General features: G+C 47.0%; 1 protein-coding gene across 5 annotated transcripts in view; it reads left to right on the forward strand.

The window, feature by feature from the left end:
* The window catches only part of PLCH2 (phospholipase C eta 2), a 275,766-nt gene that overhangs the window by 199,546 nt on the left and 58,876 nt on the right, over positions 1 to 17,344 (forward strand). For all 5 annotated transcript variants that reach the window (XM_074934095.1, XM_074934096.1, XM_074934093.1 and 2 more), the window contains exons 6-8: positions 2,281 to 2,374; positions 13,056 to 13,259; positions 14,957 to 15,077. In XM_074934095.1, coding sequence (XP_074790196.1) covers positions 2,281 to 2,374; positions 13,056 to 13,259; positions 14,957 to 15,077 — 419 coding nt within the window. The remainder of the gene's footprint in view (positions 1 to 2,280; positions 2,375 to 13,055; positions 13,260 to 14,956; positions 15,078 to 17,344) is intronic.

Consider the following 17,344-nt stretch of genomic DNA (forward strand, 5'->3'; position numbering starts at 1 on the left):
AGGAAGATGTAATAAAAGACCACATTGCAATGCTTAAATAAAAGGGGAGAGGGAAGGCGGATGCCAGAAGCTGAAGGGTCAGTATGGCCCCAGAGGAAGACAGGAGCTATGAAGTTAAGGTAAAATCCAACCAGAAAGCCCTGCAGTTTAGAGTATTTCTTTTCATAGAGGAGAGAGGGATTCCAGTGGAATTTTTTTTCAAGATTTCATTAAGTCTGAGAATTTAGTGAAGTTGTTTTGTTTCTCTTGCTCCACTTTAACATCCTCAGGAGAAAGGGAGCATTTCAACTGTCCATTGGCCCCACCCCACACCACCCGATATAAAACCCCTTCTCTCCTCTACTTCTGCCCTGGAGGCTCCTCTGTCAGGGCGAGGCTGGGGCATTCCTGGTTTTAGGGAGGCAGCAAAATAATAGCTCAGCCAGGACTTTTTTTTTTCTTGCCAGAATTGTAGAAGTAGATGGGGTGGGAAAGAAAAACTACCATGGACAGCAATGGCAAAGTCAGCGTGAAAACTCCTAGGCTGGGCTATCTCTGTCCATGTGCTTCTGCTTTTCATGCTCTGATAGAGTCTCATGAGTCACCTGCTAATTAAATAAATGAACACCCATCACTTTGTGCCTGTTGTCTCTTTAAACGAGTTAGGCAGTGTGTCTGTTTCCCTGGGCCTATTGATCCTCTTCATGCTGAGAGAAAAAAATTAACTTCAGCCATAGGACTCAATCAGTTCAGCTAATCGCTGGCACTGAGCACTAAAAGCTCTTCAGCTTTCCTCCCACAGATAGTGCTGCCCTCTCTAATGCAATACGTCTAGAACGAGCAGGTGTTGCTGCTGTAGGTTTGAGCCTTGTCAAAAACAGAACAAAAGCATGCAACAGCAGTGCTGAGCTAGCAGCAGGGAAAGGCCTTGTTGTGGGATTGGGACGAGAAATCTCATGAAAACCAGCTTTCTTATGAGATCCTGCCTTTGCTGGTCATGGCCAAAATGTAAATGCTGCAAGAAAGGTGTTTTGGTAGGGAGACTTCTGGGCTTTTGTGTCTCAGCCCAGCCCAGCCCAGCCCAGCCAGGACATTCAGTGGAAGGAGAGTGCTTTTTTCATGCTCCTTAATCTGTTGTGTTTTGAACCTCCCCACAAGAAGGCTCCAGTCCAGTGTCAAAACTGCTCACCCTTTGGGCATGGGTCCACCTTGTCCAACCCACCACCATAATTAGTCCCTTTGTTGGCAGACTCAGCAGAGAGGGCAAGGACGGAATGGTCCATGCACTCCGAAGTCCCCTTGCAAGTGGTTCCTCGTGGGCAGGATACAGTTCTGTTTGTGCACTTCCAGAGAAGCTTGCACTGCCACTGCCATGCTGTAGGTCTTCTGTGGGTAGATGGAGAATGCCCTGCTCCAGGCATCTGTCATGAGATGTTAACTCCTCCTCCCTCTTTATGCTTTACTTTGGTTTTACGTGTGTATTTTTGAAAGATTCTGCTTGGCTTTTTCATCTGAGCCACTCTTTGGGACAGGCACCATATGGTCGTGTGTGTGCGCAGCACCTCACACAGTGAAGCCTTGATCCTGATTTGTAGCACTACTGATGACAGATGTAGTAAATAATTGGTCATCCAGTTCTGTTTACATAATGCAGGGCTATATGGTTCCTTTTTAAACATAAATGGAGCTAACCATAAATGGCCTAACTTTCAATTGTCAGTGTCTCAGAACATGCAGAATTTTCTCTGTGCACACATCTTGAGGACCAGAATGAAATCCTACCATTGATCAAAGTAACAGATGCACTAGAAATGCTTCCAATAATCTCCTGTCCTTCTGATACCTGGCCAATTTATTATAATTCATTCTTCTCTCCACTGGCTCCTGGAGTTCTGTTTTGTTGCATGCCTCTAAAGTGAAAACCTTTTGACAACACAAATTAATCCTGCAGCCAAAAGACCCTATTGGGCCATAGCAAAACACGTGCTGTTTGGTTGCCCTGTGGGCTTAAAAACACTAAACAAAATTGACCTACAAAGCAGAAATCGGGCTCTGTGTTTTATTGTGTGCTATCAGGCAGCTGCCAATGGGACTAACTTTTCACTAAGCAGCCTGATTCTTATCTGACCTGACACTGAGTGGCAGGAGTGGGAATTTTAGTGAACAGTGTAAAAATCCTAGTGCTAGTGCAGAAAATACAGCGAGTTCTCATACTACACAGAGAAAAGAGAACTAGAGGAGCAGTGGATGATTATTTAGTTAACGAGATGTTCTCCACTTCATGTTCTGTTTCCTTTCTAGATGACTAATGTGACCAAGGAGTACTGCCTGCAAATTATCAATCAATTTGAACCGTGTCTGGAGAACAAGAAACAGCGGGCTCTGGGAATAGACGGTAAGTTGGTTTTTGCTGCTGTTCTGGAAAATGCCCAATGGACGCTAAATGCTAGTTCGAATTTGACACTTGTTTGAGAACTGTATGGTGTCACCTTGCATAGGGGATGCTTTGTCTGTGCTTTTCTGTTAATGTTGTTGACGTGGGCTGGGATTTTCAAAGGAGCCTAAGGGAGTTAGACACCTGGAGGGATGAGGCTCCTGTCATTGCAAGTCAATGGGGGTTGGATGCCTGTCTGTCATTTATGCCTTTGAAAGTCTCTCCCCAGGTCCTACTGAAATGCAATGGAAACTGGCACTTAACTCCCCTAGGCATCTGTGACAATCCCAGACAAAGTGTTAATCCCCCTCACCCCCCAATGAACAACAAATGTTAGAGTGTTAATAAAACCAGTGTTCTGAGCATGTGTCGAAATTTACAATGGGGGTGGTAAATAATGTTGCCCCAAGAAGCACACTCTCAGCAGGCCCGGTGCTGATGGGCTCTCACTGAACACCAGGTGCTGCACTGAACAAGACTTCAGTGATGGCCAGGTGGCACAGGTTGCTTTAGGGCTGATTCTGAATCCCTTACTAAGTACAGTGGCCCCTTTATCCACGGTGGTCCCATCAACTCCAAAAGCAAACAAGGAGTGCTAGTCAGGCCTTGGAAATGTTGTTTGGCAATAGATTGTGTGGGAAGTGTCTTGAGCTAGGTTTCAAAAAAAAAAAAAGCCATAATATGCACATCTGTGGCTGTGTTGAACTAATGCAGAATGGCCAAGTATAAATTGGTACAGTCTGTTCTTCAACCCAAATGAATGGGGTAGTTTCCAATACCTGGAGTCGCCTCTTTGTCGTTGGTGAAGGATGGTTCCTATATAATAGATTCAGGTCTCTCCTGCTCTGGGGACTGAAATCGCTGTTGCCCTGTCCCTTACAGCAGGTAAAACACTCCATTCGGGATGTGTTGTGCTTTACGCCCACTTCACCTGAGTGTGAGAACAGAGAATCGGATCCATCAGCTTGGCTACCTTGTGATTGGACATTAGCCTGATCTTACCTGAGACTTAGACATGTTAGACAAGAAGGGATCATTGTGATCATCTCATCTGACCTCCTGCATAACAGAGTAATTCCTGCAATGAACCCAGGTTGTCTGAGTGAGGGAGAACATCTGACTTCACTCTTGTTATGTTTTAACACAACTTCTCTTCCTTCTTACCGGTAAACTCAAAGTGTGTGGGAGTTACTGCTCACTCCTGGGCTCAGAAGACAGATTGCACAGATATTAGCGACATCGGATTGCCTGTTAGGGTCTATAAACATTACTTATGAAGAAGTCAAGCCTATGAGCAACAGTACTTACCCCTAACAGGCAAAGCATAGACTGTGGGGTCACCTTGACAAGAGGCACAGAACTACGTTACTCACGGCTGGTTGTGCTGCTTTGAGAGATTCTGGAGCACAGGTGTTACTCTACCATGAAATGGAAATCTAGCACAGGAGCCAGTAGCTTGGTCCTCATTTGAGAAGTTATTGCAGAGGGACTCCATATGATTTCTTTCTTACTTTTTATATATACAGCTTCTTATGGATGGAAAAGATGCTGTTGTGCTTAAGGCACAAAATAGGGAGGCGGACTTGGGGTCTACTCTTAGCCAGTGGTGAGCTGGAGCTGGTTCGCACTGGTTCGCTAGAACCGGTTGTTAAATTCCATGAGGGACAACCGGGCCTAAAAAGGCTTCTAAATTTAACCGGCCAAAAGTGGCGCCTTAGGCACCGACTCCATTTTCCAAGAGGAAAATTTGGTGGGTGCAGAGCACCCACCGGCAGCTCCCCGCCCTACCCCCAGCCCCAGCTTACCTCCGCTCCGCCTCCTCCCCTGAACGCGCCGCCCCGCTCTGCTTCTCTGTCCCCCCCGCCTCCCCGGCTTCCCGCGAATCAGCTGTTCGTGCGGGAAGCCGGGGCGGGCTGAGAAGCCGGTGGCGGCTTCGCACTCAGGCCCAGGGAGGTGGAGGTGAGCTGGGGCGGGGGGACGCGAGGAGGGCTGCCCACGCCGCAGCATGTAACCGGGGGGGCAGGGGGGGGCTCAGGGGAACCACTCCCGCCCCAGCTCACCTCCGCCACCCTCGGCCTGAGCAGGAAGCCGCTGCCTGCTTCTCAGCCCTCCCAGGCTTCCCACTGAACAGCTTATTTGCGGGAAGCTGGGGGGGGGGGGGCGGCGCGGAGAAGCAGAAAGGGGAGGTGCGTTCAGGGGCGGAGGCGGAGCGGAGGTGAGGTGAGCTGGGGCCGGGCGCGGGACAAGGAGCTGCCGGTGGGTGCTCTGCACCCACCAATTTTCCCCATGGGTGCTCCAGCCCCGGAGCACCCAGGGAGTTGGTGCCTAAGGCGCCACTTTTGATGTGACCAGTGGGGGAGCAGCTGCTCCCCCCCCAGCTACGCTCTCCCACCCCTAGGAGCCAGAGGGACCTGCTTGATGCTTCTTGTGAGCTGCCCCAGGTAAGCACTGCCGGGACTCCCCACCTCGCCCCCCAGCAGGTCCATCTGGCTCTTAGGGGTGGGGTGGGCACCCACTACGGTGGCCCACGAGACCCTCCTGCCCGATTCTTGGGGAAGTCAGGGGACAGGGGAGGGGGGTGGATGAGGCAGGGGTCATGGGGGGGGCATCAAGGAACATGGGGGATTGGATGGGGCAGGAGTCCCGGGGCAGTGGGGGTGGGCAACGACCCCCTCGTGGGGTGAGGAGGGAACTGGTTGTTAAGATTTTGGCAGCTCGTCACTGCTCTTAGCTCTGTGCCAGATGCCCTATGTAACCTTGGGTTTAGATTAGTTTTCCCACCTGCAAATGGGAGTAATAATAACTCTGACCTCCATTCTTCCCAGGAGGCTGTAAAGCTTCACTTCGCTAATCTTTTATAAAGCACTTCGAGATCCTGGCATCAGAAGCACAGAGCATTGCTCTTTATTATTGTGGTTTGAAAATATAAAACAAGTGCTTGGGGTAGTTGACGGAGTTTATGATGAAACATGCTCTATTTCTCCGCAACTTTTTATTGATAATTGGTTGCAGTTCTAAGATCCTACCTGGTATTGACCAAGCTTTTGGTCTGCCAAAAACTGCTGAGAGAGAGTGAGTAAGTCTGGTAAATGTCTTGTCTGGGCTGCCTATCTAGGAAATACACCTGTCCCTTTTTTGAAATGTGCAGAAGACTGACAAGTTGTGTATATCCAGGACTCTTGTTTGCAGGCATTGCAATTATTGCAATTCTTTCTGCTGGTCTACACATCTCATTTACCCATATCTTATCCCAGGACCTAATTTTGAGAGCCTGTATGCCTAATCAAATAGCTAATATATTTGGGGAGGAGGGATTGAGAACACACTTTACAGATTACTAGATTTTGCTGAGGATGGGCAATAGCCAGGCCTGAGACTAATGTGTGAGCTCCAGGAGTTATTTTTCATTAGGATGAAGAAAGGATGGAGAGGGACAAAGCCCCTCTGTTTTGCTCAGATAGTGTCTGAGGGGGGCTGTGTAGGGCTGTTTCCCAAGCATTCTCCCACTTACTTCATTACCTTTTTTAAATTGGCATCTTCTTCAGGGAAAAGTTCATTCTTCAGGGCTGTCCACTCTGGCACGTCTAGCTAGCCCCATGTCCTCTAAATGTTTTTTTTTAATTCACATAGGGGGTTGTGTAATCTTATAACCTCCTTAGACTGCAGAATGCTGCTGCTTCATTTATGTAATCTAGTACAGAGTTGTTCTTTTCATGGCTTTGTGTTCTCTAGACTTTAAGTCTCTCTTGCCCTCTATAAAGGCTAGCTGGAAGAGGGCTAGCTAGAGAGGCTGGACTGTAATAGTGCTGAAGACAGAAGTCCTCTGTTTTTCCCTGGAACCAGTATGGCCACACGCAATGCAGTGCAAGTTCCCTGCCAATGATTTGGAGGGCCCATTCTCTCCTGGTGATCTGTTGAGATTGCCAAGTAGGGATCTAATTTATGTCCTCTGTAGTGGTGGCTTCTTGTCATGTGGCACCTGACTAGTAGGAACTGGACTGAGATGATAATTTTAATAGGATCACGGTTTGCTGCTGAGCAAAATAAAGCACCTTGTGTGACAGGAGGCTTTCCTGAGAATGGAGTCAAGCTCTCGAGGTCTTCGTTTCACACTGCTGACAGCATCCCGAGGCGTTCATTTTTCTTCATTCTAGAGCTGACGGACACAGTTAGTGTTAGCTAATTATGGCAGTTTCAGCATTAAACTTCAGCAAGTGCATGAAACAAGCACCAGGGCCAGTTCACAGGGGGCCCAATTAGCGATACACAGAACCGCTCCTTCAGCAGTCAAATCTATCATCCAGAATGAGGGAATGATTAATGTGCTGCAAGCAGCTGGTACTATTTTTGCTAGTGTGCAATACATCCTATTGATTTTTCATCCTAGCTGATCTTACTTGGGTAGCCTCTTGCTTTTACGCAAGCTATGGTAATGGTTTGCTGGAGGAGGTGTTCTGATCATGATATGTTCAATTCTCTTGCAAGCTGGCCTAAAGCTGCCGTGTCTTAGTATTGGCTACAGGAGTTACGAGCCTGCTGATTTGAAAGTGACCCCCTGCTACATTGCATTCAACACAGGCCATCAAATAGGGTGAAATCTTGTTATCAATAGTTGGTGGAAGTAGGGTGGCTAGTGCTATTATTGGGCCTGATTGCTTATTTCTGTTTGAGACATGTTTGATGGAAAGAGAAAATGCTACAGTGCAAACATTATGCTCCCCTCTACTGAGATAGTCTTGAGAAAGCAGTGTGACTTGCCTATGTAGTTCGTTGGTATTTTTGCAGTTCTAGCAAAGATGTTGTTTTTAAAGAAAAATCTAAGTGGTATGAATGCAAATCAAGCATATAATGATTTAGTCAATGAAGATCAGGTGTCAGTTTATCTGCATAGATCCACAACTGAGCAATTAAATACAATAATAATTAGTGAACAATTGTTTTTCTTTCAACATGTATTAACCCAGTTACTCTTATGGAAAAGTTCCTGTTGTGTTTAATAGGAATTAAACCAATTGGGTTCCACAGAAATTACTTTAACATATAGAATGTTAATAGATAATGAGAACCTTTTCTGTAGGTGGAATTTGAATTTTCTGTTGCAGGAACAGAATTCTCTGTTACATTCTATAGCAGTGGTCCCCAGACTGTGGGGCATGCACCCCTGGGGGAAGCACTGAAGAATGTCTTGGGGGGATGCATCGGGCCCCGGGCCAGCCCCCATGGGGGGCAAGGAGGGAGCACCGCCAAGCTCTTCTCTCAGCCTCAGCTTCTCTCTGCCCCCAGTCCAGTTCCTCCCCCATCCCCAGTTCTGCCCCCAGCTCTGCCTTCAGCTGAAACTCCTCCTCCTCCTCTGTGCAGTAACAGAAGGGGACATGGACTGATTCTATTACTGGTAAGGGAGGGGAGTGACAGGAAATGTTTGGGTAGCACTGGTCTATGGGATGGCTGGAAAGCCTATAAAATGGTTACTGTTTTCCATTGCATCCTACAGAACTCTTCCATAAGAGTAGCGTGACCTAACTTTAGTTTTTGAACCTTCATGATACATCCTATAGAATTGTATGGAAAGGGAGGACACAGCTGAATACAACTGACAGTCTCTACTAGGAGTGTTATTACATTTTTGCAAGTCTTCGTGAGAACTTGCAGACTTTTGTTTGAAGGTGAAACTTTTGGCATCTAAGATGGCATAGACAGGGATTTCCCTTGCAGGAATAAATAAAATCCCTATGGAGACAAACATCTGAAAAATTGAGCTTTTCCCATTTGTTGCCTTCGTTTTTACCAGCAAAGAGGTGTCTGAGCTAAAATGACTGTGTTGCACTCTTTTTTTAATTTTACACAAGTGTTTGCTTCTGGTCTGATTTGGTTTTTTTTTTTCTTTTTTTTTTTTTTCCCCGTGGTTTCTAGGCAGGGAGGATTGCCTGGCTTTGCACACCATTGTGGAAAGGGGGAAACGTGAGGTGCTCTGTTGGGGTTGATGTCCATTTGCAGAGTTGTGTAGGAACCCCTGATTCAGGACAGCACTTAGTGCTTGCTCATGGGATTACTTGACTACTTAAAGTTAAACTTGTGTTGAAGAGCCATGCTTTTGTTCAGAGCCTACCCAGGCAGGGACTGCACTAGGGCTAGGTTGAGGCTTTGCAGAGCTGTCTCAGGGTGGATTATTCAGCACTCAACTACCAAAGTTCTCATTGTAGCCTGTGTTTAACAGCTCAGTTTAATAAGCATGTTTAATTAACACTCAAAGTCAGAATTTGAAGCCAGCAAGAACCATCATAAAGGAAATGTTTTTGCAGCAATTTATCCCCAAGTTGATTTTCCCTGCAGCTTGAAGGCCAGTATTGGGAGGCTGATTCAGATTGTTTCTGTTTTCATTTCCTGGGTAGTCCTCTACTCTGTGACGGACTGATGTATTGTTTCACTAGAATTGTAGAAGATTAGGGTTGGAAGAGACCTCAGGAGATCATCTAGTCCAACCCCCTGCTCAAAGCAGGACCAACCATAACAAGTGAGCGTGTTAATTCATTTAGGAGGTAGCAGCATCTTCATATAGTCCCCACTTTGCTTATGGACTAGTGAGAGAGATGTCAGGGGAATGATTCATGGCAAAGTAGAGATCCCAGGGAATAAAGTCTTCATTGTTGTGGAGAGCTGTTAAGACCCAGTTGCAAATGGGGAACATGCAGCATTTCAGTGGAGGTGAACAAAAGGGATTTGTGGGACACTTGGGATGGAAGTTATGGTTTTTACTAATCCTCTGTCCTGCAAGTACTGGGATGTGAGGCAACAGTTTCTCAACTATGGGAGAAAATCAGCGTCCCAAAGCTACTTTTCCAGTCCCTTCTTCCCCCCGTGTTCCCCCAAGTCCGTAAAGGAACATACAAAAAGATGACATGATGGATCATTGTGCAGTGTCCTTCAAGGCAGGGAGTCTGCATGATCAACAAAGATTCCATCGCTTTGGGAAGATAATTCTTCAGGTAGCATCTCTGTGCCTAGTCCAGCTGATGAGCGGCCTGGTGCCAAATCCACAGTATTTCAGCGACCTGCAAGCTTGATAAAGATACAGACAATAATGTGGTGCTGGCCTCTCTTGTCAGCGTGCATATGTGGAAATGTGGTGGCCCACTAAAGTCAGGGATTCAAGTGTCTATCTGCAGGAGCCAGGCAGAAGGGCAGACCAAGAACCAATGCACAGCCATGCCAGACAGGTTGGGGGCTGAGGCTTTCTCGGGAAGGCTCTCATGGGAGTTGGAGGAAAGAGAGGAATCCTTTCACGTTGTCCCTGGCTGTGACCAGGCATCGGAGACTGTCTTCATGGATGACAGTAACCCCTGCAGCTGTTACTCTCCCTCTGCATGTAGGAGAATGGCCGGTGCAGCTATGTAATCATGGCTCAACTAGCCAGAAACCTTCATACTCCGGACACTGTGGTGCAGGGAACACCTGAGGAACAGCACTCTGGAGCATGCATGATGCCAGCAGCCCCTGAGAGAGGGGTCCTCAAATCCTGCCTTTCTTTGTGGTGTGAACCCACACTAGATTTGCCAAGTTAGGGGGGCAAGGTTTGGTCCAGACAATCTCATATGACCCTTACTCCTGACATGCAACACTGTTCTCTCAATATCAAATTCCTGACTGGGGGGGCCTCTGAATGTGCCAAGTAGAAGTGTGGCTTTGTCATGTCCCCAAGGGACTGGGACGAGACTCCCGTCCCCCAAACTCATCTCACTGATAAGCAAAGGTCTCCAGAGGCTTCCATGTGCTCAACCCTTGGCCAGCATTTGTTTAATGAAATTAACCTGAATCATCAAATCTAGGCAGTAAAGAAACACTGCAGCCCTCTGTGCTGCAGAAGGCAGTCCAGGGCAATGTAGAAGGCAACGAGGAGAGATTCCAGACACCTTTTCCCTTTAACAGTACATCCTCAGAACTAATTATCAGACTCTAGCCATGTGACAGTTTTGAGTTCTGTCTATTCTGGGTCTGGATTTTTTTGTTTTTGTGTTTTTTTTAACTACAGACTTTCGAGGTGAATGTAAAGATGCGTTCAGGGACTAGTTGCTCCGAAGGTTACGGCAACAAATCTGTCACAGCCCAAGTACAGACACAAAGTCAAACAGCAGCACTGTTGGGAAGATTAGGATATAGCTAGACCAAGCAGCATCAGAGAGCTGAAAAGATACAGAAGCCACAACTGAAAAGTAAAAGGAATATTAGGACAGGCCGATGGAAGGTTTAAGGACTTGTATGTTGTGTCTGAACCGGTATTTAAGACCAATTATCAACTGTTTGTAGCTTTATAGTGAGTTTGCCAGAGAGAAAGCATCCGCTGCCCTGGATGGAATGCTAGAATTTTGACAGTGCCAAATAGATTTCAGATTCTTAATATAGTAATATACTTAGGAGTTCTGTAACTCTGACTTGTCTTGCAGCCTTTCACTTCCAGATCTGACATTTGGGTCAGCTTTTCTAGTCTAATTAAATCTCCATAGAGCTGGCTTGCTACTGTATTGGAAATCGTGAGTCAGTTGTGGCATATACTGTCCACAGAGGACATTAATTGCTGGAAGTCAGTCGTGGAGATAACCCAGTTGTTCGGTAGGAATTAGGATTAGTATCACAAATGGAACCTGGACACACTCTGTCATGAATGATGAGAAGAAACTGTGGGCCAAAGTACACAAGCCTAAATGAACCTGATCTGAATTAATACTGTGACATAAAACCAGGTTACTTTCACATAGCTTCCAGTTCTGTTGCCCACCTAACTTTGTGTCACACAGGCCACCCATCACTTCCGTTATGATTTATTGCTTCTATTTTTCAAGCACCGAGATGCTAGGGCCCTGTGCTGCTAGGTGCTGTGCAAACATGTAACAAAAAGCCTGTATTTGCCCAGAAGAATTTACATTTGATGTCTAATAGTAACACCTAACCAGAGCTGAATCAGGTTAGTAACACCTAACCTAGACTGGCTACCTTTTGGAGAAAAGATCTCCATCCTGATCCTAATCCCCTTGGCCAGAGTTATCCCAATTAATTCATAACAAATTTTGGAAGAGATATTTAATCTCCTGCTTCAGGGTTAAGCCAGTCTCTAATTATTAGAGACCAGGATGACAGTTTACCCCACATATGGTACTGCAGGGGTTCTTTGCACATTCTTCTGAAACATCTTCTACTGGCCACACCTGGAGCAGGATATTGAACTATATGGACCTTGGGTCTGGTCTAGTTTGGCAATTTCTAGGTATGTGAAAGATGGCAAGAGCAACAAAGTGTTACCCTTCTGGAAGCGCAGAGAGATATGTGAGCGAGACCATTCTGAGCTGTTGTTCGAATCCCACTGAGGGGAGTAAAACAACATTTGTAGGGACAGCCAGGATGGATCAAATGGGTCCAAGGATCAGGGGTCTATCTCGTGTAGTATCCTAGCTCCAACTGTGACCCACACCACATGCTCCAGAGAAGGTGCAAGAAACCCTGTATTGGTATTTATGGGATCACCTTCCCCTGAAGAAGGTTTCCCATTAATCCCCAATAGGATTCATGCCCTGAAGTAGAGAGGTTTATATTCCTTCCAAAATGTATCTTAAAATCGTTGCTCTTGAAACTCTGAATGTTCTTCTTATCAGTATAAATGTTCATTCCTTTATTGCATCCTGCTAAGCTCTTGGCCTCAAAATGGAGCATTTAAAAAGCGTGTTCAGTAGGGTTATGGGAGAGGGAAGGCCTAGCAACTCTGCCTAACAATCTGTCTGCAGCATAGTTCCTTTCCTCTGGGGTTAGCAGCTTCACAGCATCGTCTCTGGTGACCTCCAGGAATAACAGTGGACATTGGGAATAAACACAGAGGGAGCAGAAAAGCATGAATAACCTTTTCATTTACACATTATAAATGCAGATATGATTGCTCTCCAAGTGGGTGCATTTGTTTCGTTGTTTTCACAGACCCATATGCTCAGTAATTCCCATCAGAGAGCTGTCACTTTGCAAAAGAAAGTAAGGGTTTCTGAAAGACATCATGTTGGAAAAGAACCTGAGCATCTTGTCTTGCTTCTATAGTGCCCATCATCTCAGGGACCAACATAACAAGGAGCTCTCTTAAACTGGGGCTGGTTTTTCCACAGGTCAGGGGATTGGAACCACTTGGTTTTGCCATTTGGGAGTTATTGGCCTGGTGGATGTAGAAATGTGCTCTGCATGGAACTGAAGCTGATAGGCGGCCAAAATGGTCAGTGGCCAAGGTTTAGACTGCATAATTTGAAAGGACTTTGACAGCTGTATGACTGTGTCTTCTCTCTGATTGCTGATTTTAAACCATGAAATTAGGTGATCTTGGTCTCCCAGTTTCTCTGCTTGCTTTTTCTTGAGTCTCAATGAGCCCGTTAGACATGGAAAGAGTCAAAACCCTCCATCCTATAAAAGGAAAACTCACCACTGCTCTTATGAGAATTTGGTGTTCAGACTGTTTCACGGCAGATGGGGTACAGAGGGGTTTGTGTCAGACTGGTGTGTGTTGGGAAAGAGGAAGAATGTAGATAAAGGAGAGTTTATACCGAGCAATCTCTGATTCACATTCTGCTCTCAAACAGAACAACAAACGCTGTTGCTAGCCTATCGGTTTTTCCTACAGGCTTCACCAATTACACACGGAGCCCGTCGGGGGACATCTTCAATCCAGAACACTACCAGGTGAACCAGGACATGACCCAGCCTTTGAGCCACTACTTCATCACCTCTTCCCATAACACCTACCTCATGGGGGATCAGCTGATGTCTCAGTCTAGGGTGGACATGTATGCCTGGGTGCTGCAGTCTGGCTGCCGCTGCGTGGAAGGTAAAGACAGAAGGGAATAACTGTGAGGTAATCAGGAGGCTCCATAGTTCATGTGTCTCGTCTTTTAGGGAAAGAATCATGAGAGCAAAGTAGGTGGGTTGGGGGAAAGGTTTAGCACAATGTGCATTTCCTGTATAAGCAATGGCAAAACAGGGCTTCTATGACAGCAGTATTTATGGCCTCCTCGCTGGTGCACTTTCCATGACACAGCAATCGGAAGAGGCCTGAGGCCAGTGTTGTTGTTTATACTCATAAAAAATTATGAATCTGTCTTTTAAGGGAGAAGGCTCTTTTCCCAAAGCTATTCTATGCTTGTTCTCCATTTGCTGCACAGGGCTTGTGATGTATGGTTGAGCTATTCCGATTCCATCTAGTACAGGGCATTGGTGCACATACACACTAGCCTGGGATTTGCAGCCATGTTGCTAAGTGGGAGGGAGTCCCCGGTATGGAAAAGGGGGTCACACTATGAAACTGTTGTGACAACCCTTGCACTCCACAATGGGTCTGTTGTTTGTTGCTGGGGAATCAATCGTGGAGTCTGTTAGCGTAAAGTATCCTGTCAGTAGCAGTACCCATGTTGTCCCTGTCTCCAAGGTCTTGACCACTATATAGAGGGTCACCGTCTCCAGGAGGTAAATATGGCAGCCTGCTCAGGTTGAGGTTTGTGAATGTGGTAACACATTCTTAGGGGAATGAAGCATTACATGGAAATATGCCTATAGGTGAGTGTAAAGCTTGGGAAATTCACTGGAGGGACAGAGGTGCTTAGATCTTGGCATTACTGCTACCCTAAGGAGCTCTGCTGAGGCTCTGTTCTCTAGTCTAGTGCTGAATCCGAATGGGATTTTTACGCTATAATATCTTTCTCCAGGAAGATATTCCTCTGCACTCACAAAAGAACAGCTTTTTTGCTTGGGGCTTTCTCAACTGAAGGGATCTGGGTCAACTGTTCACAACATAATTTCATGGCAAGCAAGAGCCTGCAGAGGAAACCGCTCAGGGACCTATAGGGAGAGACACACATGAGGTCGGGGGGAGGAGGCAAGCCTGCACTCAGCTGCGAGACAGTGGGGGGCAGATGCTGTGTCTGGGTCACAATACGGAGTTGCAGGTTCTCAGCACCTTTCACAGCGGCACAGCCCCAAGTCACTCCTGGCAGGATGACACTACTGTAATGGGTGGTTATGCTGTTCAGCAAGATGCGCCCAGTACCAGGAAAATCTCTGGCTCGCTTTTTAATGGGCTTGAGTCTGTCTGTCTGTCTGTCTGAATTATCTGTTATAACAGGGGTGGCCAAACATGCTGACTTGCTGAGCTGCATACGATGGTCTTCAGAAGTTCAAGAGCTGGGGTGCACCTGCCGGGGCTTGGGGTTTCACCCCTGCTCCTGCTGAAGCCCTGAGCCCCAGCAGGAGTGCTGCATGGGGCTGAAGCCCTGAGACTCCCCTCGCTGGGCAGAAGGCCCTATCCCACCACCCTGCTGCAAGGCAGAGGTCCCAGGCCTCCTCCGTCCCTTCCTCCCCCCCGCCCATGTCTAGTAAGTGGAGAGCAGGGAGGGCGTGGGGGGCTCCGCCGGCTGCACTTTAACTGTAAAAGAGACACATGCAGCTTGCGAGCCATGGTTTGGCCACCCTGGGTTATAATCTATGATTCTAAGATCTAAAGATAAATGGGACCTTTTTTCCCCTCTGTAGTTGACTGTTGGGATGGGCCAGACGGCGAGCCAATTGTCCACCATGGATACACCCTCACCTCCAAGATACTCTTCAAAGATGTGATTGAAACCATCAACAAATATGCTTTCATCAAGAATGAGTACGTACCCAGCCTGCTGCTAGCTCCCTTGGTATCCCCTGGCTGCGTGGTCCTAGATCCCTGTTTAGGCAACCTTGCTTCATGCAAAGGCAGTATGCAAAGCTGACTCGGTACTGTATGAGCCAGACAAGCCTGCACGTGCTTGCTTCTTCCTGCAGTGAATAACTCCTGTATGGGAGGCGTAATAAGGCAGAGATGCTTGTTGGCCTGATAACTTGCCCTGTTCTATTCATTCACTCTGAAGCATCTGGCACTGGCCACTGTTGGAAGACAGGATACTGGGCTAGGTGGACCGTTGGTCTGACCCAGTAAGGCCTCTCTTATGTGGAAGGGCAAAATTTAATTAGACCACGTAGGGCTTTCCATAATCTCGTGTCTAAAAGCCAGAGACTCTAACACATTTTGACAATGAGTGCCCTGCTTATCCATGTGCCAGTAATACCAGTGTCACTGGGTGGGAAGTTGGGCAGCAAAGGGCTAGACAGAGGCAGTAGCCTGGACCTGAGTTACTCAACCCATTCAAGGGAAATGGGATTTGTCTGAGTCCAGGATCTGGCAGGAGACCAGAGAATCACCAGAGGGGAAGATGTTTCATACAGCTGACCGTACACACAACCTGCACTTACGATGTGAGGAGTTGGGATTCTCTGTTGCGATATTGAGATGAAAGGGCAGGGCAGCCACCCAAGTGTCCCTGTAAAGGATGCTGTGAAAGGCAGGGGACCGGTGCCTATGGCAGTTATCTGTTTTGTTTTGTTTTGTTTTGTTTTTCTCTTTCCTTGAATCTTTGTCAGATGAAGCAACGTGCCTGTTGAAGAATGCTGGGGTTGGGGTACAGATGGGTGTTTCAGTTAAGCTTCCCCTGTTGCACAGCTGCTTTCTGAATTACCTCTACAACATGTGCCTGTGTGCAGTGAAGAGTGGTTATTGTATCTCTAGTAACCCTAAGTGGGCAGGGACTGTTACCTGGTGCTGAAAATCTGTTCCTGGGTCCTCTGTATTTGCCTGGTCTGACGTTTTCTACAAAGCAGCAAATCTGATGAGAGCGTGAGCAAGGTGTGAGAGCACAAGGCTTTCACGCAGTTCCGGAGACCTGTATAACACCGCACTGGGAACATCTGGGTTTCCAGTATCACACCCATCTTTGTTCTCTGCCAGAGAGACAAAAAGCTGTGCAGAGCCATTGTAACCCCAGAGCCCGTACCCCACAGTATATGTCTGCTGCACCCCAAACACAGCCATGCTTGGCCTTTTCTCCTGATCTATAGTTCTGGGAGTGTGGAAGTGGTGTGTGTGTGGGGGGAGTTATAGCAGCTTGTTCCACAACTGACTTCCAGGAACCCAAGCAATTCCCCAAACCATCTGCTTGGGTAGAGCAAACTTGTTACATAGACTTGTGCTTCTCCAGAGTAGCTTACACAGAAAAGCCCTGGTAAGTTATGGCCACTGTGGGCAGCAACAACTAGCTATTGACAAAAGCTGCACTGTGGGGTGGAGTGGTATAAATATTCCCGTGGAAGGATATGCGTGTGTGGTGGGAAGGCCTGCACCTCAGGCAGCTCCAAAACCCCAACCTGCATAAACACTAGACTCTGTAGCACACTTCTGCAGAAGCTCCAATGTGTTCAGGGCCATGTTTCCTCCCCATTGTTGTTCAGGGTGTTTAGCTTCTAGGCAGTGGATGTTTTCAGCCGCGTCCCATACCACCGACCACAGATCTTTGTCTTTTCACTGGAGGGCACGGCGTTCCTCAGAGGAGAGAGCGTTCGGGGAGGAGGTTCCTGCTGACACTAGCCCTTGGTACTTTTTAGAGCAGGCCTGTGGGTGCTGATTCCATTTGGCAGCAGTTTTTGGAGGTTTCAGAACTTGTTTTCATTCCGCACTGGAAGGGAAGCCAGACCTTCTTAACGTGTCTGCGAAACAGAACTGTGTCAAGATGTCCATTTTCTGATCAAAGCCCAGGCTTTTCTATGGCAGGTGATACAGCCGGCACTTGTATCCCACCATCTGCGTTACTTTCTGAAATCACACTTTAAAAAAAATAATATCTCTTTGCGTGTTGGATTCTGCATTTGTCCCAGAATCATGTCCCCTGTAAGCTAAACAGAAATCCATCTGGCTTTGGTTTATATATAGTGCCGATCACCTTGGTTTCAAATTCTATGAATCCTTCTTGACGAGTTCTAAGGAGTGCAATGTGATTTCCCAGCCTCAGCCGGAAGGACCCAAAAATAGATGCTGAAAATGAAAAATAACCCTGGAAATTG

The sequence above is a fragment of the Natator depressus genome, chromosome 18, assembly GCF_965152275.1.
Source record: "Natator depressus isolate rNatDep1 chromosome 18, rNatDep2.hap1, whole genome shotgun sequence".
In the NCBI taxonomy this organism is placed as follows: Eukaryota; Metazoa; Chordata; order Testudines; family Cheloniidae; genus Natator; species Natator depressus.